We start from the raw sequence: 17,520 nt of genomic DNA on the forward strand, positions 1-17,520 counted from the left end.
TTATGACAATAATTTACATTACAATGTAAAATATGGTCTATGGACATGGTATAATTATTGATAATTTGCCGCACCGAAATTAACCCCAAAAATAATCCCATGAAAAATTTATGGTGTTTTGGTTGGGCCGTTAGGAATGAGAATAGGCTAGGCCCCCTAAGTAGGGGCCTATGGAGTATGGTCTTGCCTTCTTAGAACTTGGGCTGGCCTGTTTATATATATTACGGAGTAATATATAAAAGATTTATATTTAATATTAAATTATTATATATTACATTTTATAACTAATATTTTTTTATATTTATAATAGAACCCCAATATATATATCAAGTTATCAACTATTCAGCCCTAATCCCAATTGGTAAATGAAATATTTTCTTGTGCTTCTGGTTCCTGCGGCTGGACTTTGCGACTTGCGAGACTGCGACGACTGACGAGCTGTTCGACTGGCGGCGGCGAGGCGACTAGCGATCGGCGAGAGGAAGTGAAAGGTTAGTGGTTTTTACTCTTCTAATCTAGCAGTGGTGTAGATAGGCATGGCTTCACCTTCAGCGAGGCAGTGACCGACCGGCGAGGAGGCTGTGTAGCGGCGGCTGCTGCGGCTGCTTATGGCGGCTGCTGCTGCTGCCTCGGACTGCTTTACTTTGGTTTTGTTTATCTAATGCTGTTGTGATTAGGTAATGTGATTGTGAAGAAAAAAATTTGTGCATACTTGTTCTATGTAGTCTGAGATTTTAAAATATTTAGCTGGGATGCTGCAAATAACACACATGCTTACTTCGGTTGAGTTTCTGTTTGATTGAGAAGGACGGTGACATTCCTTTTTCTTCAGCAAACACATAGATCTTAGTCTTTCACTCTTTTTTAATTTTGTATGAACCTATAAGAAAGATATCTCATATTCACATAATATGTGGTCTACAAATAATAGGGGTTCAGACGTTTAGGAATCTTGATATTTTGGGCTGAGAAAATGCAGATTACTTATTACATCCTCCGAAGGAGCACTTAGTTTTAAACAGTATAGTATAATACGGAGTAGTATATAAGATGAATACTTGAATAGAATTTTAAATGAATAGTTGGTTCGTAAGTGCTAATTTGCTATAATATTCATAAGTGTTGGTTCTTACTGTTTATTAAACTTGTATTGTTGGATTTTGTATTTTGAACTTCTAGTTATTAAACTTGTGTTGTTGGATATTGTATTATGAAATTATGATTTTGTGATTATTGATTGATTGTAATTTTGTAATATGATACATGGATTTATGGTTTGCAGTTATGTATTAATTTTCTATTAGGTATATTTTTAAAATTTTTTACAAATATGTATGCTTTAAAAGGCTTTAACATGTAGGCCATAGGCTCAAAGCCTATTTAGGAGTTAGGACCTACTTTGAAGCCTTTTTATTAGTCTACATATTAAATAGCGTTTTAAAAAGGCTTCAAGTGAGGGCATGCCAATTGAAGGCTTAGGCTTGAGCCTAACAAAAAACCTACGTACAGGCTCAGGCCCAAGCTCAGGCTTTAGGTTCTCATAGCATGCTCAGGCCTATTTCCATCCCTATGGGCCGTTTCGACTTTTACTTAAAAACAGATAACTTAGTTTGGGCTTGGCCGAGTATGAAAGCCCAAAATTATGACTCGCCTGGCTTGCACCCTGCAGTGCTACGTGCCACGTAGCTGAGCTCTGGTCCTCTACTCTGAGTTCTCTCCCTCTGAGATTTGTAGGATATTAAAGCAATAGAGCTTGAAGAAGTGGAAATTCTCGATCCATTTTTCTGGCCAGAGGAGAAGAAACGAAACGATGTCGTCTGTTGGGACCTCAAAGGGCTTGTTAGAAGTTGCAAAATTCGCAGTGTACGTCACCGTTCCGATTGGTCTCATGTACTTCTTCGCCAACAACACGAAGAATCTCCAGAAATTCATGGGCACTGTAAATCTCTCTTTCTATCTCTATTTTTGTGTGTTTCTGTATTTTGAACTGCAGTTTAAGGTTACAATTCCTGATAAGAAAATATCATGGAGTATATTGGATCGGATTCTTCTTTCTGGAGTCTATTCATGGGCATGTTTTATTTTAATATTTGAATTTACACACATTGCTGGAAGGGAAAATTGTTGAGCAAAACTTGCTGAATGTTTATGTCTAATGGCTTTTATATTTCTGCTTTACCATCAGTAGCTATAAAGAATTTTGAAGCAAGTTAAAAAGGTGGTGCATAGTTCTTGATTCTTGAAGGGATCTTTTAAGGCTTGTGAATTTTGTGAGGTCTACTTGGAATTAAAAGTTGAGGCTTTTGGATTTTGGGACATACAATTTTAATGCAAATGGAAATTAAAAAATGGATTAGTTGTGCTGTTGCTGGATATACTTGTATATGTTGTGGGAATTTGGTTAGAACTAACTGTTTTGAACATGTGAGGCTTGAAGTTCTAAGATAATTCTTTGCTACTTTGAGTAACCCTTTATCAGGCTGAAATTCATGGTAATTGTGGATGGATTCTAGTGAGTAGGAAAACGTTTGTACTGTGGAGCCTATGAATAGATAAGTAAATGAAGTGTTAAATTTATTATTATTATTATTTATTTTTTTTTGGTTTTTTGTTTTTTGTTTTTTTTTTTTTTAATTTTTATATTAGTTATGAAAAGAAAGAAACAAACTTGATTCACTACACACTGGAAATGTCTTTTGAATAATCACTCTTTGAGGAACAATCTTGGAAAAATAATACTCCGTAACAAACAACAAACAAGTTAGGTTTTCATTTATAAAGGGATATTAAAGCATTTATTAGAATGAACTAAGAACATCATATGCTCTTTCTAGGCTGGAAACTAATTGAACATTAGTGCTGTTCTTGGATATACCTATATAGATTATGGGATTTGTTTTGGATTAGTTGTTTTGAATGCCTGAGGCCTGAAGTTATGAGATAATTCCTTGCTACTTCTAGTAATCCTCACAGGCTGAAATTCTTGCTAATTGTGTATGGATACTACCCGAGGCCCAAATGGGAAAAGAATTTTGTATTCTGGAGCCTATGAGTATAAAGAATTGGACTGCTTCTATGTAGTCTTATGTGGGTTAATTACCAAAAAGACACACACTGTGCCTCAGTGCCTACTGAACACATCCTTTGAATAGTTACTTTTTGAGGCACAAACTTAGGTTAAATTTCTGTCTAGTTTTCATTTAAAACTGGTACTAAAGCATTTGCTAGAATGAATAAAGATACGTCATGTGCTCTTTCTAAGTTTGAACAAATGGAAAATTACACAAAATCTAACGTGTTTGTGATAATTGTAGCTATTTAGATGTTATGTTATTATTATATATATTTAATCCAACTTTTTTGTTGATTCGTTATATTTGTGTATCAAACTTCAGGTGTAATTGAAGTTCTTCTGGAGTGTTACGGAAATGTTTATTTTATATTTGATAGCACTTCAATGTTCGGTCTTTGCTTTGCTCATCTTGTGCCTTTCTTGGGATAGTATTGTTTTCCCTTTGTGTATGTGTTAGGTTTTACTATGATAATTAGCTATATAATTGTCTGTGTGTTGTTATTTCATTGTATTTGAAACATTATTTGAGTGTTGATGGTTATAGGAATATACTTTTATGTATTACAATCTTCATAAGTTTCTAAAGCCCCTCTATTTTTATTTTTTGAAGCGTGAATATATTGTGTATCCTCCCGAAGCACCCCGGCCTCCATCACCGGAGGAATTGAGAGAGATGGCGCGAGAAGTGGCTCGCAAGAGAGAGAGGGAGAGAAACCTCAAAAACTGAAGGAGATGAATGTGGGATTTGTTGGTGGGTGGATGTACATAAGCAAAATCAGTTGTTTTACTATATGCGAGAAGAATATTAAAGAGAGTGCGAATCACTATAATCGCGACCAATAAATGGCAGCTATTTGATTATTTGATAAAGCTGTTTATGTATCACAGCCTCAGATTATTATTAGATGTGTTTGTGAGGTTGATGTCCCAATGTATGTCTAACATCCCAAGAATGTCCTCATTTATGGCATTGGTGTATTTTTTGCCCCTAGTGAATTGCTCGCGCTCGACTACAAGGCCTTTTGGTAATAAAGCTTATTTTTAATTTGCCTAATCATTATACTATAGACCACTATTAATAAGTTTTTTTTAAAAGATTTATGATTTGATATACTATTTAAAGATAAACTTTTAGTATGTTAAAAATGAATTTTTAGTATACTAAAAATAAATATTTATTGGTACACAATGTAATATGTTGTTTTCAAAAAAAATTGAAATAAAATAATTTGTATTACATAAATAATTGTATGATGAATTTAAATGCTTAATTTTCAGTATGTTAAATCATTTGTTTTGATTTTGGATGTACAAAAAACAAATGAAGAAACTTTTATATGCTTAATTGCATGACCGATATAATTTGTATGTATTACATTTATAAATCAATGATGAAAATTTTGTGCATTTATTTATTTATGCGTAATTTTAAAACTATCTCAACTATATTAAAATAATATACAAAAGTAATAAATCCCTGGCCTAAACCTTAATGCTGCCTCCCTTTTCTCTCTAAAACCAAACGCCTTTCTCTGCGGCTCAACTTCGGCTTCCACCGTCGGCCTCCGGCCGGAGCTCTAATGGAGTTTTGAGTCGGCGGTTTTGCTCTTTGCTCTCGTTCTTCTTCCACCCCGACCACCGTTGCAGCTCCGTCCACCTCCGACCACCGCCACAGATCTTCTTCTTCCATTTTCTTTCCCTTTGAATAAAATAATAGTAGGTAGGTACTGGGGTTTGTGTTGGTAGTCTTGAACTCTCAACCCTACTTTGACTTTACCCACTTTTATTTTCTCTATTATTGTGTTTTCCTCTCGTTACTTTCACAAGCATTTTTCCTCTCGTTACTCTCACGAGCTTTTCATTTTCATTCATAAATCCTTTAGTTTGGTTTCGGTAAGCTCCCTGAAGGAACATAGCTTCCTAGTTATGAAACAGTCTGCCGATTCAAGTTTTCTATAACATAGTTAGAAAAGTTGTTTCTATGTCTGACTATAAAGAATGGTTTACCATTTCATTGATCGTTGATGTAAACGTTTTATGTTATGAATTAATAGAATAGCTACGTTTACCTTCAAAAAAAAATATTAAAATAATATATTTATTCTGTTGTCCTACTTTACGAATTTATTTAACATAAGTTATTTATAATTTAATATTTTAAAATAATTAATTTAATATTACTGCATAAGATTTATATATTTAAAAACTACATAAAAATAAATTTAAAATTTATTAACAAATATTTAAAATATCTAAAAAATAAATTTAAAATGTTAAAAAAATCTAAAGAAAAATAGTTAGATTGATCACAAATAGTAAATATATAGATAAAATGAGACAAAATAGTATTTTAATTATTGATTTGGAAGGAAATACAAAATTACACAATATAAATTTCAAAAAAAAAAATTAGATTGATCACAAATAGTAAATATATAGATAAAATGAGACAAAATAGTATTTTAATTATTTATTTGGAAGGAAATACAAAATTACACAATATAAATTTCAAAAAAAAAAATTAAAAAGACGGGTCGGTTGTAACCCGGATCTGGAAATCAAACTTCGCATCTATATATACACCTCTCCGTCTAAATCCCAACGGTCTCTTCTCCTCTCAGCGAGAATCGAAGTCTCCAGACTCGCCGGAGTTCATATCGACGATCCTTTAACCCAACTCCATCGGTCCCTCGCCGCCGACATTTTCCGCCGAAAAACTTTGCTTCTTAACGGTATGATAAGTTTATTGTATCAATAGCTTCTGTACTGATTGATTGTTCTAGGGTTTTCAACTTTTCATCTTTATTCTCCATTTATTTATACCCATATCTATTAATGTTAGGTTTTTATGAAAACATGAAATTTTCGTGATTTAGTATATATAAATTGGAATTATCAAGTTCTAGAAGATATACACCCTCTCCGTTAGCCAAGCCTCAGCCCTATCTCAATCTCTACCTGACGACGCTCTCATAAATTTCCCAGTTCACAAAGACAAACGACTGAACGAGACAAATTCTTCAATCTTCACTCACCTGAGTCCCCGCTTAGGCGCGCTCTCCCAGACTTGCTCGGTTCCTCCAACTCTCCAAGGGTTCAATAATCAAAGGTGATTGACTAATTTCTATTTGTTCACTTTGAATTTTATTAAAAAAAATCACTTTAGACTATGGTTTTCGAATGTGTTATGAACTATGGAGTCAGACATTGGACTCAAATTGTCGAGTGTGACTTATTATGATTTATTATTTGCTATTTACTGTGATTTTATTTATTGTGGATTGTGGAAAGTGTCGGTTTCAGTTACCAAAATAACCTATTTGGTTTCGGTTATGACTTACGAGCATTAAAGAAATAATCAGTTAATCAGTTATTGGTTGGGTATGACTGTAGCCTACCAATGCTCATGCACACCTCACTTCAATGATGCGTGTGCTACTTCCTCCATAATGATTCAAAATTTATAATCTCCATTGGGATGACATATATTCGTAGTCTTCTGCCTCCATATTGATATTCAAAACCCGATCCAGACTTAACCAGACAATCTAGTATAGATACAGAAAAACATTGGAGCTTCGTGCCNTTAGATTGATCACAAATAGTAAATATATAGATAAAATGAGACAAAATAGTATTTTAATTATTGATTTGGAAGGAAATACAAAATTACACAATATAAATTTCAAAAAAAAAAATTAGATTGATCACAAATAGTAAATATATAGATAAAATGAGACAAAATAGTATTTTAATTATTTATTTGGAAGGAAATACAAAATTACACAATATAAATTTCAAAAAAAAAAAAAAAAAAGACGGGTCGGTTGTAACCCGGATCTGGAAATCAAACTTCGCATCTATATATACACCTCTCCGTCTAAATCCCAACGGTCTCTTCTCCTCTCAGCGAGAATCGAAGTCTCCAGACTCGCCGGAGTTCATATCGACGATCCTTTAACCCAACTCCATCGGTCCCTCGCCGCCGACATTTTCCGCCGAAAAACTTTGCTTCTTAACGGTATGATAAGTTTATTGTATCAATAGCTTCTGTACTGATTGATTGTTCTAGGGTTTTCAACTTTTCATCTTTATTCTCCATTTATTTATACCCATATCTATTAATGTTAGGTTTTTATGAAAACATGAAATTTTCGTGATTTAGTATATATAAATTGGAATTATCAAGTTCTAGAAGATATACACCCTCTCCGTTAGCCAAGCCTCAGCCCTATCTCAATCTCTACCTGACGACGCTCTCATAAATTTCCCAGTTCACAAAGACAAACGACTGAACGAGACAAATTCTTCAATCTTCACTCACCTGAGTCCCCGCTTAGGCGCGCTCTCCCAGACTTGCTCGGTTCCTCCAACTCTCCAAGGGTTCAATAATCAAAGGTGATTGACTAATTTCTATTTGTTCACTTTGAATTTTATTAAAAAAAATCACTTTAGACTATGGTTTTCGAATGTGTTATGAACTATGGAGTCAGACATTGGACTCAAATTGTCGAGTGTGACTTATTATGATTTATTATTTGCTATTTACTGTGATTTTATTTATTGTGGATTGTGGAAAGTGTCGGTTTCAGTTACCAAAATAACCTATTTGGTTTCGGTTATGACTTACGAGCATTAAAGAAATAATCAGTTAATCAGTTATTGGTTGGGTATGACTGTAGCCTACCAATGCTCATGCACACCTCACTTCAATGATGCGTGTGCTACTTCCTCCATAATGATTCAAAATTTATAATCTCCATTGGGATGACATATATTCGTAGTCTTCTGCCTCCATATTGATATTCAAAACCCGATCCAGACTTAACCAGACAATCTAGTATAGATACAGAAAAACATTGGAGCTTCGTGCCTTTCTCCCTTATGAACTTTCCAGTTGATTTTACAATAGCTTTGCCAACTTGCAGTTTTTCTTTATTGCCAATTTTGAAGATGTAGCATTGTAACTCTTCAGGTGCATTGTTGTGCATTGGTTGATTGCTTATACTTATATGGTGAATGTGGTATATTCAAGGCTTGTCTTATTGATCTCAGAAGTATCTTCTCTTGGATATGATACTTGTGTCATGAAAGCTTCTTTGCTACTCAGTCATGCAAAGCCTTTTGTATTTTAAAGGCAATAAAATAAGTACTCCCAAATGACACAATATATATATATCTTAGCTTGCATGTAAATATGCCATGTCCTAATTCTTGGGCAACTTTAATTGCCAGATAAAACCATGCCGAAGGTGAAGACAAACCGTGTCAGGTACCCAGAGGGATGGGAATTGATTGAGCCCACTCTAAATGAACTACAAGCCAAGATGAGAGAAGGTTTGATTACATCATTGACTTTGAATTTTCCTCTTCTTAAAGTGTTTCAAAAGCAGTGTTATTAATTTATTTTTCATATTTGGGAACAGCGGAGAATGACCCGCATGACGGGAAAAGAAAGTGTGAGGCTTTGTGGCCTATCTTTAAAATTTGTCATCAGAAGAGCCGTTACATTTTTGACCTTTACCACAGGAGGAAGGAGATCTCCAAGGAATTATATGAGTTCTGCTTGGATCAGGGTTATGCCGACCGTAATTTAATCGCGAAGTGGAAAAAGGTTTCATACTGCATTTACCTTTTTATGTGTGAATATTTGTAGTTAGCAGCATTTATATATAGATATATATGCTAAAATTTTGCCCTGAATTCTTCAGGGTAGGGATGACCAATTCTAACAAGTGGCTTTTTGTTTGCATTGCAGCCTGGCTATGAACGGCTGTGTTGTTTGAGGTGCATGCAACCTCGGGATCACAACTTCCAAACCACATGTGTTTGCCGAGTGCCTAAGCATCTCAGGGAAGAGAAGGTTATAGAATGTGTGCATTGCGGTTGCAAAGGTTGTGCTAGCGGAGATTGAGTGCTTATAATAAAATGAATGCACGGCTTGCTTCAGTCTGAGGTCAAGCCAATGTTAAACTCTTTGTCTTGTAACTAGTTTATTGGAACTGCACTATTTCTGTGATCAAACATCTTTATGAACTCTCTTCTTATTAAAACTGTACCCCCAAGCTTGTGAAAGTATGGCAAGTGTTAGTTCCACTTTTGGTCCTTCAAGTCCACTTTTGGTCCTTCAAGTAGATGATGGGGTGATTTTATTCCATTCTCTTTTGTTTTCAAAATTATTAGAAGTGCACTTTCAGGATTATTCTTACATGTGGGCTGGCTGTATTAATTTGGATAGAAAATTGTGGACTTTGATATCAAATCACGACTGAAAATTGTGGATCGTTTCTCCTATTATTAAGCAGTAAATTTAAATTCATTCTAATATCATCATTCCCAATTTCCCATCAAATCTTGATACGCACACTCCGCAGGCAGCAAAGCAATTATGGCAAATGTTTCTCAACTTAATTAGAAATCAAGGAATCAGAAACACTACAATTAATTTGTAAGTTGTAACTCTCAAACATTGATGCTATATATGATATGATATCCAATTTATTCATGTAGAAGAAGTATGGTAACAGTTCTAAGTAGACAGCTCTAACTTGTCCAAATGAGGGAGAACTGAATCCATTAAAATTTTCTTTTGTTTCCCCTTCCATCCAGCTTGCCATGCTCCCTCCCTCCATTCATTGTATGTAGGCACCGTAGGGCTTTGTGAAATAAATGCTGTGTTCCTTTTTCTCCAAAAATTTGACATTACGGTTTACACATCAGGTGAAAGATGAGTAACAAAACAAAAGAATATAACAGCTGTTAATCTGCTTCGGTTTCTGAATCATCATCATCAGAGCTTGAGCTGCTGCCCTTCTGAGCTGTGCCGCCATTGGCCACAACTTCCTTGCCCCCCTTTGGGTCTTTTACATCTTCTTCATCTTCACTGTACTCGCTTTCATAGTCATCATATCCATCGTCATCTTCCTCTTCCTCCTCAATTCCTTCTTCAGGAGCTGGTGTCTCATCTGCCGTGACACCACCCCTTGTTCCAGCTCTGCTACGTTTCAAAACCTTCAACTTCAAGTTCGACTTTGCATCACAACCAATCCACGAGTCGCATAAGCAGAAAGAGCTCAAGTTGTAGTTCCCCTCGGGTGGGGCCTGGAACTTCCCCATCACCAGCCTTGATCCATTTTTCACTTTCTCAATGGCTTCTCTCACAGCACCATTTATTTCCCTAGCACTGGCACCAGAACCCTCTTTTGACTCTTGGATTGCTTTTGATGCAGCAGTTATGGCCGTGGCTTCGTCCATGAAGCTAACCTTCTGGGATAGCCAAACATCATTTGAAAAAGAGTCGGCAAGCAGCAACCAAAAGTTCTCCTCTTTGTCAAAGGGAAAGTAAGGAGAATGTGGCAGTGCACGGATCAAACCATTACCACGCTTGAGAGTGACCCAAGCATGCATGGTCACAATGTCACCCTCTTGAATCCCTTCTTCCCCTTCTGTCTCACATGAGATATCAATTGAGATTGAAGGTATCATTTCAAGAACCATCTCCACATCTCGGTATTCAGCCTTAGAGAAGCCAGCAACTTGTGTCAGCAGTTCCATACGCTCTTCCGCATCCAAATCTCGAAAGTCTTGAAACGTGCGCACTTTCTGTGTGCGAAACAGAAAAAATATTAACTTAAAATCACAATAGATAATGATGTTCCAAGTAAAACTTTGGAATAGGAAGACGACAACAAGACAGTCAACAAAATGAGTCTCACCTTTCTTGCTATCTTCTTGATGACAGCCTCACTGAAGTGTGGTAGCTGCAGAAAAGAAGCATATCCTTCACTAGATCCACCTGTTGCTTTTCTTGCACCAAGTGGAACAGCCTGAATCATCAGCAATGTGATAAATAAGAAATAGGACTTTTCTTATTTATTTGGAAAATTATATAACCAGTTCTATTTATGGGAAAAAATTATGGGATCAAAGCTAATTTTATATCCCAAGTAATAGTCGAATAATGCAACCAGTGCAATGTTTTGCTAAGGAAAATTTTAAAAATAATAATGATAATACTCCTCTATCCTAGTTTATATGTCCTATTTACTATTTTTAGTCAAACCAACTATTCTTTCTTTGCTTATTTTCTTTAACAAATTTTTATAATTTTTAAATTTGGATTTTTTGTTTAATAGAATTTTCAATGTATTTTTAAATGTATAAATTTTATTCATTAATATTAAATTAAATATTTCAAAAAATTGAATTGCAAATAACATGAAACCTTGTTATCCAAACAAAGCCAATAAAGTTGGGATTGAGGGAGTATAATAATAATGATAAAGAACAAGTGCATGTTAGTGAAAAGAAATTGCACGAAGCCTATAAGAAAGAACTTCATATCTATCAAAAGGGATGGGAAAAAGGATGCCAAGGTATGTAAAGGCATGAATAATTCACTTTTATGTCCTACAAGTATATTAAACAATACCTTGGCAACAGGAAAAAAAACAGTGATGTCTTAAGATCTGAGTGTCCTAAAACAGGAATAGATTGGGGTTTGTGATCGAGTAAAATGACAAAAAAGGCCAAAGAGTGTTAAAATGATAGATCATCCTAAAAAATCACATTATCATCCCTAGTCCATTTAGCCACTCCCTCCACATGCACAGAGAGGAGCACAAAAAAAAAAGAAGATTTTGTACAGCCAACATGAGTTAAAATAGCAACAAGAACAAAAGCAATGGCATTTAAGTATATAGTAGAAAACCTGAATAATACTCTGAGATAATTCAACTACTCCAATTGCTGGTCTCAACCATCCGTGCCCAAGAGGAGTGCGTGGTATAATGGCCATCTGCATATAAGAATATACACATTCCTTCATTAGAAACTATGAAGTGCATAATAATAGAAATAAAATAAGCACATATAGAAACAACTCATTAATAACTCATTACAGATGATTACTTTCCTCCCTCTAACCTCATTCAAAGTGAATGATGAGATTAGAGTGGGGGCAAGGGGAAAAAAATCCCTAAAGCAGAACTCCATAAGCTCTAGATAGACATCTATGAAAGAGCACATCATAGATGTGCACCACATTCAATTTCAAGGTCTACACAAAGCTCCGTAAATACAAGATGGACATACAAGTTAGCCACAGATGTGAACCACATACTGTTTCAAGGTCTCTATAAGTTCAGCAGAGACATATATACAAGACAGTCAAGTGCATCAGATCCAGTTGCAAGATGATAATGACACAAAAGTCGAAGCAAAAATATGACAGGTATTGTAGTTTCAAAGGAAGAACTGCAGTACAAGGGCTGATTCCATTAACTGCTTTCAAGTATATTGACAAGCTTCTTACTAGCATTGAATAAAATAATTGGAAAAGAAGAGCAGATTAAGATTTTGCCACAATCCTTTCGTAAAGAATAAACAATCAGAAACTCAGAGAGTAATTAAAAAGCAACACTAAGATAAAATTCCAAGCCACCAACGCATAAAAATCAAGCGAAATACCTTCATCAATTCTTCAAGAAGACGAGGAGCAAGTTCAAGAACACGTCTGAAATCACGCTGCAAATTTGGAGATAATGCTGCTGTTTCACGGGTTAACTGAGCTTGAATCAACAATTCAGTCTGTACACAGGAAGATTGTGTGAGAAGATATTAGATCAGAACATTTGTTGGTTCATTAAACTAAAAGAAGAAAGAATCTGATAACTTGTTTGACCTTCACTAGTGCAGGATGCTGTTTCCAAAACTTAGCTTGCTCTTGGCGAATATTTTTAAGGTCTAAATTCAGCTCACTCCTGACTAACACAAACAATTTCTGAAGAGGTTCTTCATCAATCCGGCGAACAGGAATTTCCATGTATTCAGAAGCCTTAATGAAGACATCCATGACCTTGCTGTATCATTAAGCAATAACAAGGAAACCAAAAAATAAATTAATTAATTAAATAAAATAAAATAGAAAACAATATTAAAGTCACATGAGCAGATTTAGTTATTTACCAAACGGAAAACCAAAGGTCAGTTAAACCAATCAATATGATGGTTACTAATTAAAACTTGGAATACGTCAAAGCAGTGTGTAATTCATAAATCAAAAGTTAAGATGCCGCCAAAAACAAAAGACAAATCCTTATTTCTCAAATAGAAAAGAATAGCCTTATAATTGAGTCTGATTAAGAGAGTAATCAGGTGACCATGACTCTGCATAAGAAAACTACATTCAAGCCATAATATCAGAGATGCAAAAAATAAAGCTCATACCTTGGGGCTAATGATGGTTTCATAAAGTGGTAATACGCAGCTAATGTTGAATGCATAACATAATTTCCAGTATACTTTGCCGACCTCGATAAATAAATAACAGCAATTGTGAGGGGTAAAATTATACAAACTCCAACTATTCCAAGCAGCAGTATTCCACCAGATGCTCCATCGATATTTAACAGGAACTGAGGAAGGGCGATGCCCATTTGAAGCCCCTACAGCAAATAGAAACAAAAGATTCCTTCAAACTAAGTCATTTTCCTTAATTCCTTCCAAGTCAACTAGTCAAGTGATAAATTTTAATTTGAAGTGACTAAATGTTCACTCCCTCCAATGACCCATGATACAAGTATACTACCTGCCTCCCATCAGGATGACCATATTTCTCAAAATTTTCACGGGATATAGGATCTGTTAGAGCTTGATAAGCCTTTGAGATGTAATCCACGAAATATGTGTGCGCCTCTGCAAGAAAGTGGATCAGGACCCAAAATGCATGCATTACACAAATATATATATATATATACACACACACACACACACACACACACCACCAAAGAATATGGATCTAACGATCAAGAAAATAAGAAAAGAAATTAAACAGTCATCAAACCTGGATCAGGATTTTTATCAGGATGATATTGAATTGATAATCTCCTATATGCCTTTTTTATTTCTGAGTCTGAAGCTCCAGATTCCAGCCCAAGAATACTGAATGGCTCAAATATTTCAATCTGAAAATATAGTCATTCTTAGTGCAGCTTTAAATCTTTAATGAAAAGTATTTTTAGAATGAAGCCTAAAATCTTTTCTTTCTCCATAGATGTTGCATAATCTTTTTTAATGTGGGTAGACTTCCAAAGGAAGAGCTCTAATAACTTGTAGTTCAAGCTATTGCAAACATCCCTCATATATGGCAAAAATAGCAATTCGCAGAAAAATCTTTTGTTTGCATATTTAAATTTTGACTACCGGTTCCAAGCATACAATGGATAACTATTGTTTTTGGAGGGCAGGACTTTGGTTTAGTGGGTTCAAAATTCTATAGTAGTGATTTTGCCACTGCATACAACATACATGCATGCATTCATATGTACACACACACATAAATTTACATGTCAACCGTTCATTAATTGTCCTTTTTTCAATGAAATTTGACATTTTGTCCCCACAGGATACAAATGTCATTTTCTTCAGTGAGGTCACATGTTTAGTTCATTTTTCATTTTTCTTTTCTCACAATTTTCCAAATTAAAAAAAAAAATCGAAAACAGTGCTTTAAAATTATTTGAAAAAAAAAAAAAAAAAAAAAACATGTTTTCAGAAATGTTTTAATTTTTCTGGTTACTAGATGTGCCCTTATTTCTAACTCTACTTATCCTGTACAAACTCACACACTCATAATATAAATAATAAAGCGCCATTTCTGCAAAAGCATTGCCTTTGCCCCTGATTGCTGAAATAAGTAACCTCAATGAAGTGTTTATATAACATTTTACCTCCATGTTGTAAAGCTAAATGCTAGAAAGCCATTCTAGAGTCTAGACCTGCTTGAGAGCAGGTTCAGAAAAAGCAAGAGGAACAGAAAAACATGTAAAAACAAAACGCGGTCTAAGGAGTCTACAACTATTGTTGCAACAGATATATAGGCATTTTATTCACTTAGAGTTTATGCACCAAATATGATATAAATATAAGTTAGCAAACAATGTTCTTTGCATTAAGACAATTCCCCATAAAAGAAATAGTTAGAACTGGCACCATAGAGTGCATCAGTGCAATGTGCTTAAAGATCATAGTTAGCAATTACCTCGCTGCTAATATTTTTTATGTAGTAAACCAGTACACCCATTACGATCCAGAGCAGTACAACGGTCAGATTACTATAAGTTGAGAAGTTTGATATCTGAAATCAAGAAGACAGCAGGTATAAACAAAGTGATAACACAAAATTCAAGTAATAAGAATACTAGTACTAGTATTAAAAAGAACATGTCAAGTCAGAAACTTGCCCTCTTGAATATGGATTTCCGATACTTTCCAGACTGAAAGCAAACAGCGCATTGACAGTTGATGCTGGTAGATTTTTTTGTAAAAGCACGAATTAACTTGACAATAGTGTAGGGCACTAATGGCAGAGCCATTATTGTCAAGATAAAGATTGGAAAAAGTGCACTATTCTCCTCCGATGCAGCCATAATGGATCCTCTTTAAAACTTAAAGAACTATGCTCCTGCAACAGACATTCTAATTACATAATTCACAGTGAAAACTCAAAACTTAGGCTTAGTGTAGCTTCCAAATTTTGCAAAACGGAAGGAACTTCAGTTGCTAATTTCCATTAACAGCAATAGTTAATTGTAGCCAGCGGCAGATCCAAAAAAAAAAAAATTGAGTGGGGGTAAAGTTCAAATGAACTTTAAAATGTCTATGACAAAATACCAAACAACGATAATATGGTTCAAATACAAAATACATTATAAATGAACTTAAATACAAGGTTGTATACTTGACACTTCATGATTACCTTACTAGATGAATCTTCAAAAGTAGATTTTATTTTAAAGAATTCTTTTATAACTGAACACACACACACACACACATATATATATATATGGGTTCCTGTGCGATTGGCCTTCTCTGGTGCAGTTGTGCTGTTGTGCTGTTGTTTTAGGTGCGTGGTTGGTGTGCTTAAGGGGCGTCAATGGTGAAACTTAAGGTGAGTGAACCTAAAGCTTAAGGTGCATGAGTTGTTGAAACTTAAGGTGCACCATTTTAAAACCTTAGGTGCGTGGTTTGTGTTCTTAAGGTGCGTGATTTTTGTACTTAAGGTGCGTCGGCCTAAAGCTTTAGGTGCGCATGATTTGTGTTTTCAAGGTGCTTTGTTTGTGTGCTTAAGGTGCGTGGTTTGTGTACTCAAGGTGCACCATTGTAATGCTTAAGGTGAACCGCAAAACCGCACGGGAACCCTTCCCTATATATATATATATATATATATATCATTAATTAATCAAACTCACATTTATATAGCATATACTGGAAGCAGTGGATTAATATACTATGCTACTCCAAGTCTACACAAAACATGTATATACATTAATACATTATATCATATACACATACAGTGCATACTGAAGCATAGCAGTGGAATAGTGGAATCATTGATAAAAATTGGGGAAATATACATAGATTGATAGATTATACATAAATTGATAAACATTGGGGAAATATAGAGACAATATACAGAGAATACGAAAATAAATTTTTAAAAAAAGTTGAAGATTTAGGGAATTAGGGATTTATCAATTATCATTCATGGAATTAGGGCTAAGTAATTAAGACAATAAGGATGAAGATTGGTTAGAACCTGAGCATTTGCAAGTTATTGCCGACTTACCGGAGTGCCGGACGAATGGTGAACGGACGACGGTGGTCGGTGGAGCAACGGGCTGCGATGAAGAGAGAAGATGGAGCTGCTGGGTGGGGCTTGGCTACGTGGGCAGTGGGCTTTAGCAGTGAGTAGAAAAGAATCGACGAAGAGCAACTCAGCGATGGAGGCACGGAAGAGCTTGAATCTGGAGATGTATGAGCGATTGAGCGTAGCTGCGTAACGTTGAAGACTTGGAAGATGATTGAATGAAGGAGCCTGGAGCTAAACGCACAGTAGGCAAAAGAAAATAAAAATAGAAATTTTATATTGACAGCCCCAAGACGAAGTTGTTTTGAGGCTCGTATAATTTTTGCCAAATCCGCCAACCATTGTAGATTTGTAGCAGATGAAATCAATTAAGGGTGGGTTTGAAAAGTAGGAAAATAATTTTTGAAAAATGTTTATTGAATAATGGATATTTTTTAGAAAAAATATTTTCGTTTCACGTGTTTAGTTGCATTTTGAAAAATTGTATTAATGTGTTTGGTTTACTTTTTGAAAAATGAGCATAATTATTTGAAATTTTAAATATTTTAGATATGCAATGATGGTGGTAATGGATGGTGGGGGTAGTGATGACGGGAGATTGACTGCTCTATCGTTGCAAACGGAAAATGACTTTGCTTTCAATTTTATTGAAAATCTCATTTATTTTCCATTGACCAAACTCTTATTTTCTATTGACATTCATTTTTCCATTCTAGCCAAACACTAAAAAACATAAAAATAATTTTTGAAAATCATTTTCGGAATTTCCAAACACACCCTAATTATAAATAAAATACTT

The 17,520-nt window shown here is 34.9% G+C and overlaps 2 protein-coding genes and 1 long non-coding RNA gene across 6 annotated transcripts; 2 read left to right on the forward strand and 1 right to left on the reverse strand.

Annotated features, from left to right (window-relative positions):
* Positions 1-356: 356 nt before the first annotated feature.
* LOC116002858 lies at positions 357-3,801 on the forward strand. Its single transcript, XR_004094558.1, has 2 exons — positions 357-491; positions 3,684-3,801. It is a non-coding gene; the product is annotated as an uncharacterized LOC116002858 (long non-coding RNA).
* Positions 3,802-5,660: 1,859 nt separating this feature from the next.
* Positions 5,661-9,249, forward strand: LOC116000856 (protein BUD31 homolog 2). 4 transcript variants are annotated; one of them, XM_031240708.1, is made up of 5 exons: positions 5,661-5,805; positions 6,059-6,182; positions 8,309-8,410; positions 8,500-8,687; positions 8,832-9,249. In XM_031240708.1, the coding sequence occupies exons 3-5, from the start codon at positions 8,317-8,319 to the stop codon at positions 8,985-8,987; spliced, it is 438 nt and encodes a 145-aa protein (XP_031096568.1). In that variant the 5' UTR covers positions 5,661-5,805; positions 6,059-6,182; positions 8,309-8,316; the 3' UTR covers positions 8,988-9,249. The 4 variants fall into 4 exon arrangements, with proteins under 4 accessions (XP_031096568.1, XP_031096571.1, XP_031096567.1 ...); XM_031240711.1 differs by having other exon boundaries at positions 5,689-5,805; positions 5,950-6,182; XM_031240707.1 differs by lacking the exons at positions 5,661-5,805; positions 6,059-6,182 and adding exons at positions 6,950-7,094; positions 7,348-7,471.
* Positions 9,250-9,459: 210 nt separating this feature from the next.
* LOC116000855 (dnaJ protein ERDJ2A) lies at positions 9,460-17,024 on the reverse strand. The gene is made up of 11 exons (XM_031240706.1): positions 16,701-17,024; positions 15,316-15,536; positions 15,114-15,209; positions 13,917-14,037; positions 13,662-13,768; positions 13,301-13,518; positions 12,756-12,933; positions 12,542-12,661; positions 11,784-11,870; positions 10,789-10,899; positions 9,460-10,675 (listed from the first exon to the last, which is right to left on the reverse strand). The coding sequence occupies exons 2-11, from the start codon at positions 15,499-15,501 to the stop codon at positions 9,833-9,835; spliced, it is 2,067 nt and encodes a 688-aa protein (XP_031096566.1). The 5' UTR covers positions 15,502-15,536; positions 16,701-17,024; the 3' UTR covers positions 9,460-9,832.
* Between the last annotated feature and the right edge of the window lie 496 nt (positions 17,025-17,520).

Source organism: Ipomoea triloba, chromosome 13 (genome assembly GCF_003576645.1).
Source record: "Ipomoea triloba cultivar NCNSP0323 chromosome 13, ASM357664v1".
Lineage (NCBI taxonomy): Eukaryota > Viridiplantae > Streptophyta > Magnoliopsida > Solanales > Convolvulaceae > Ipomoea > Ipomoea triloba.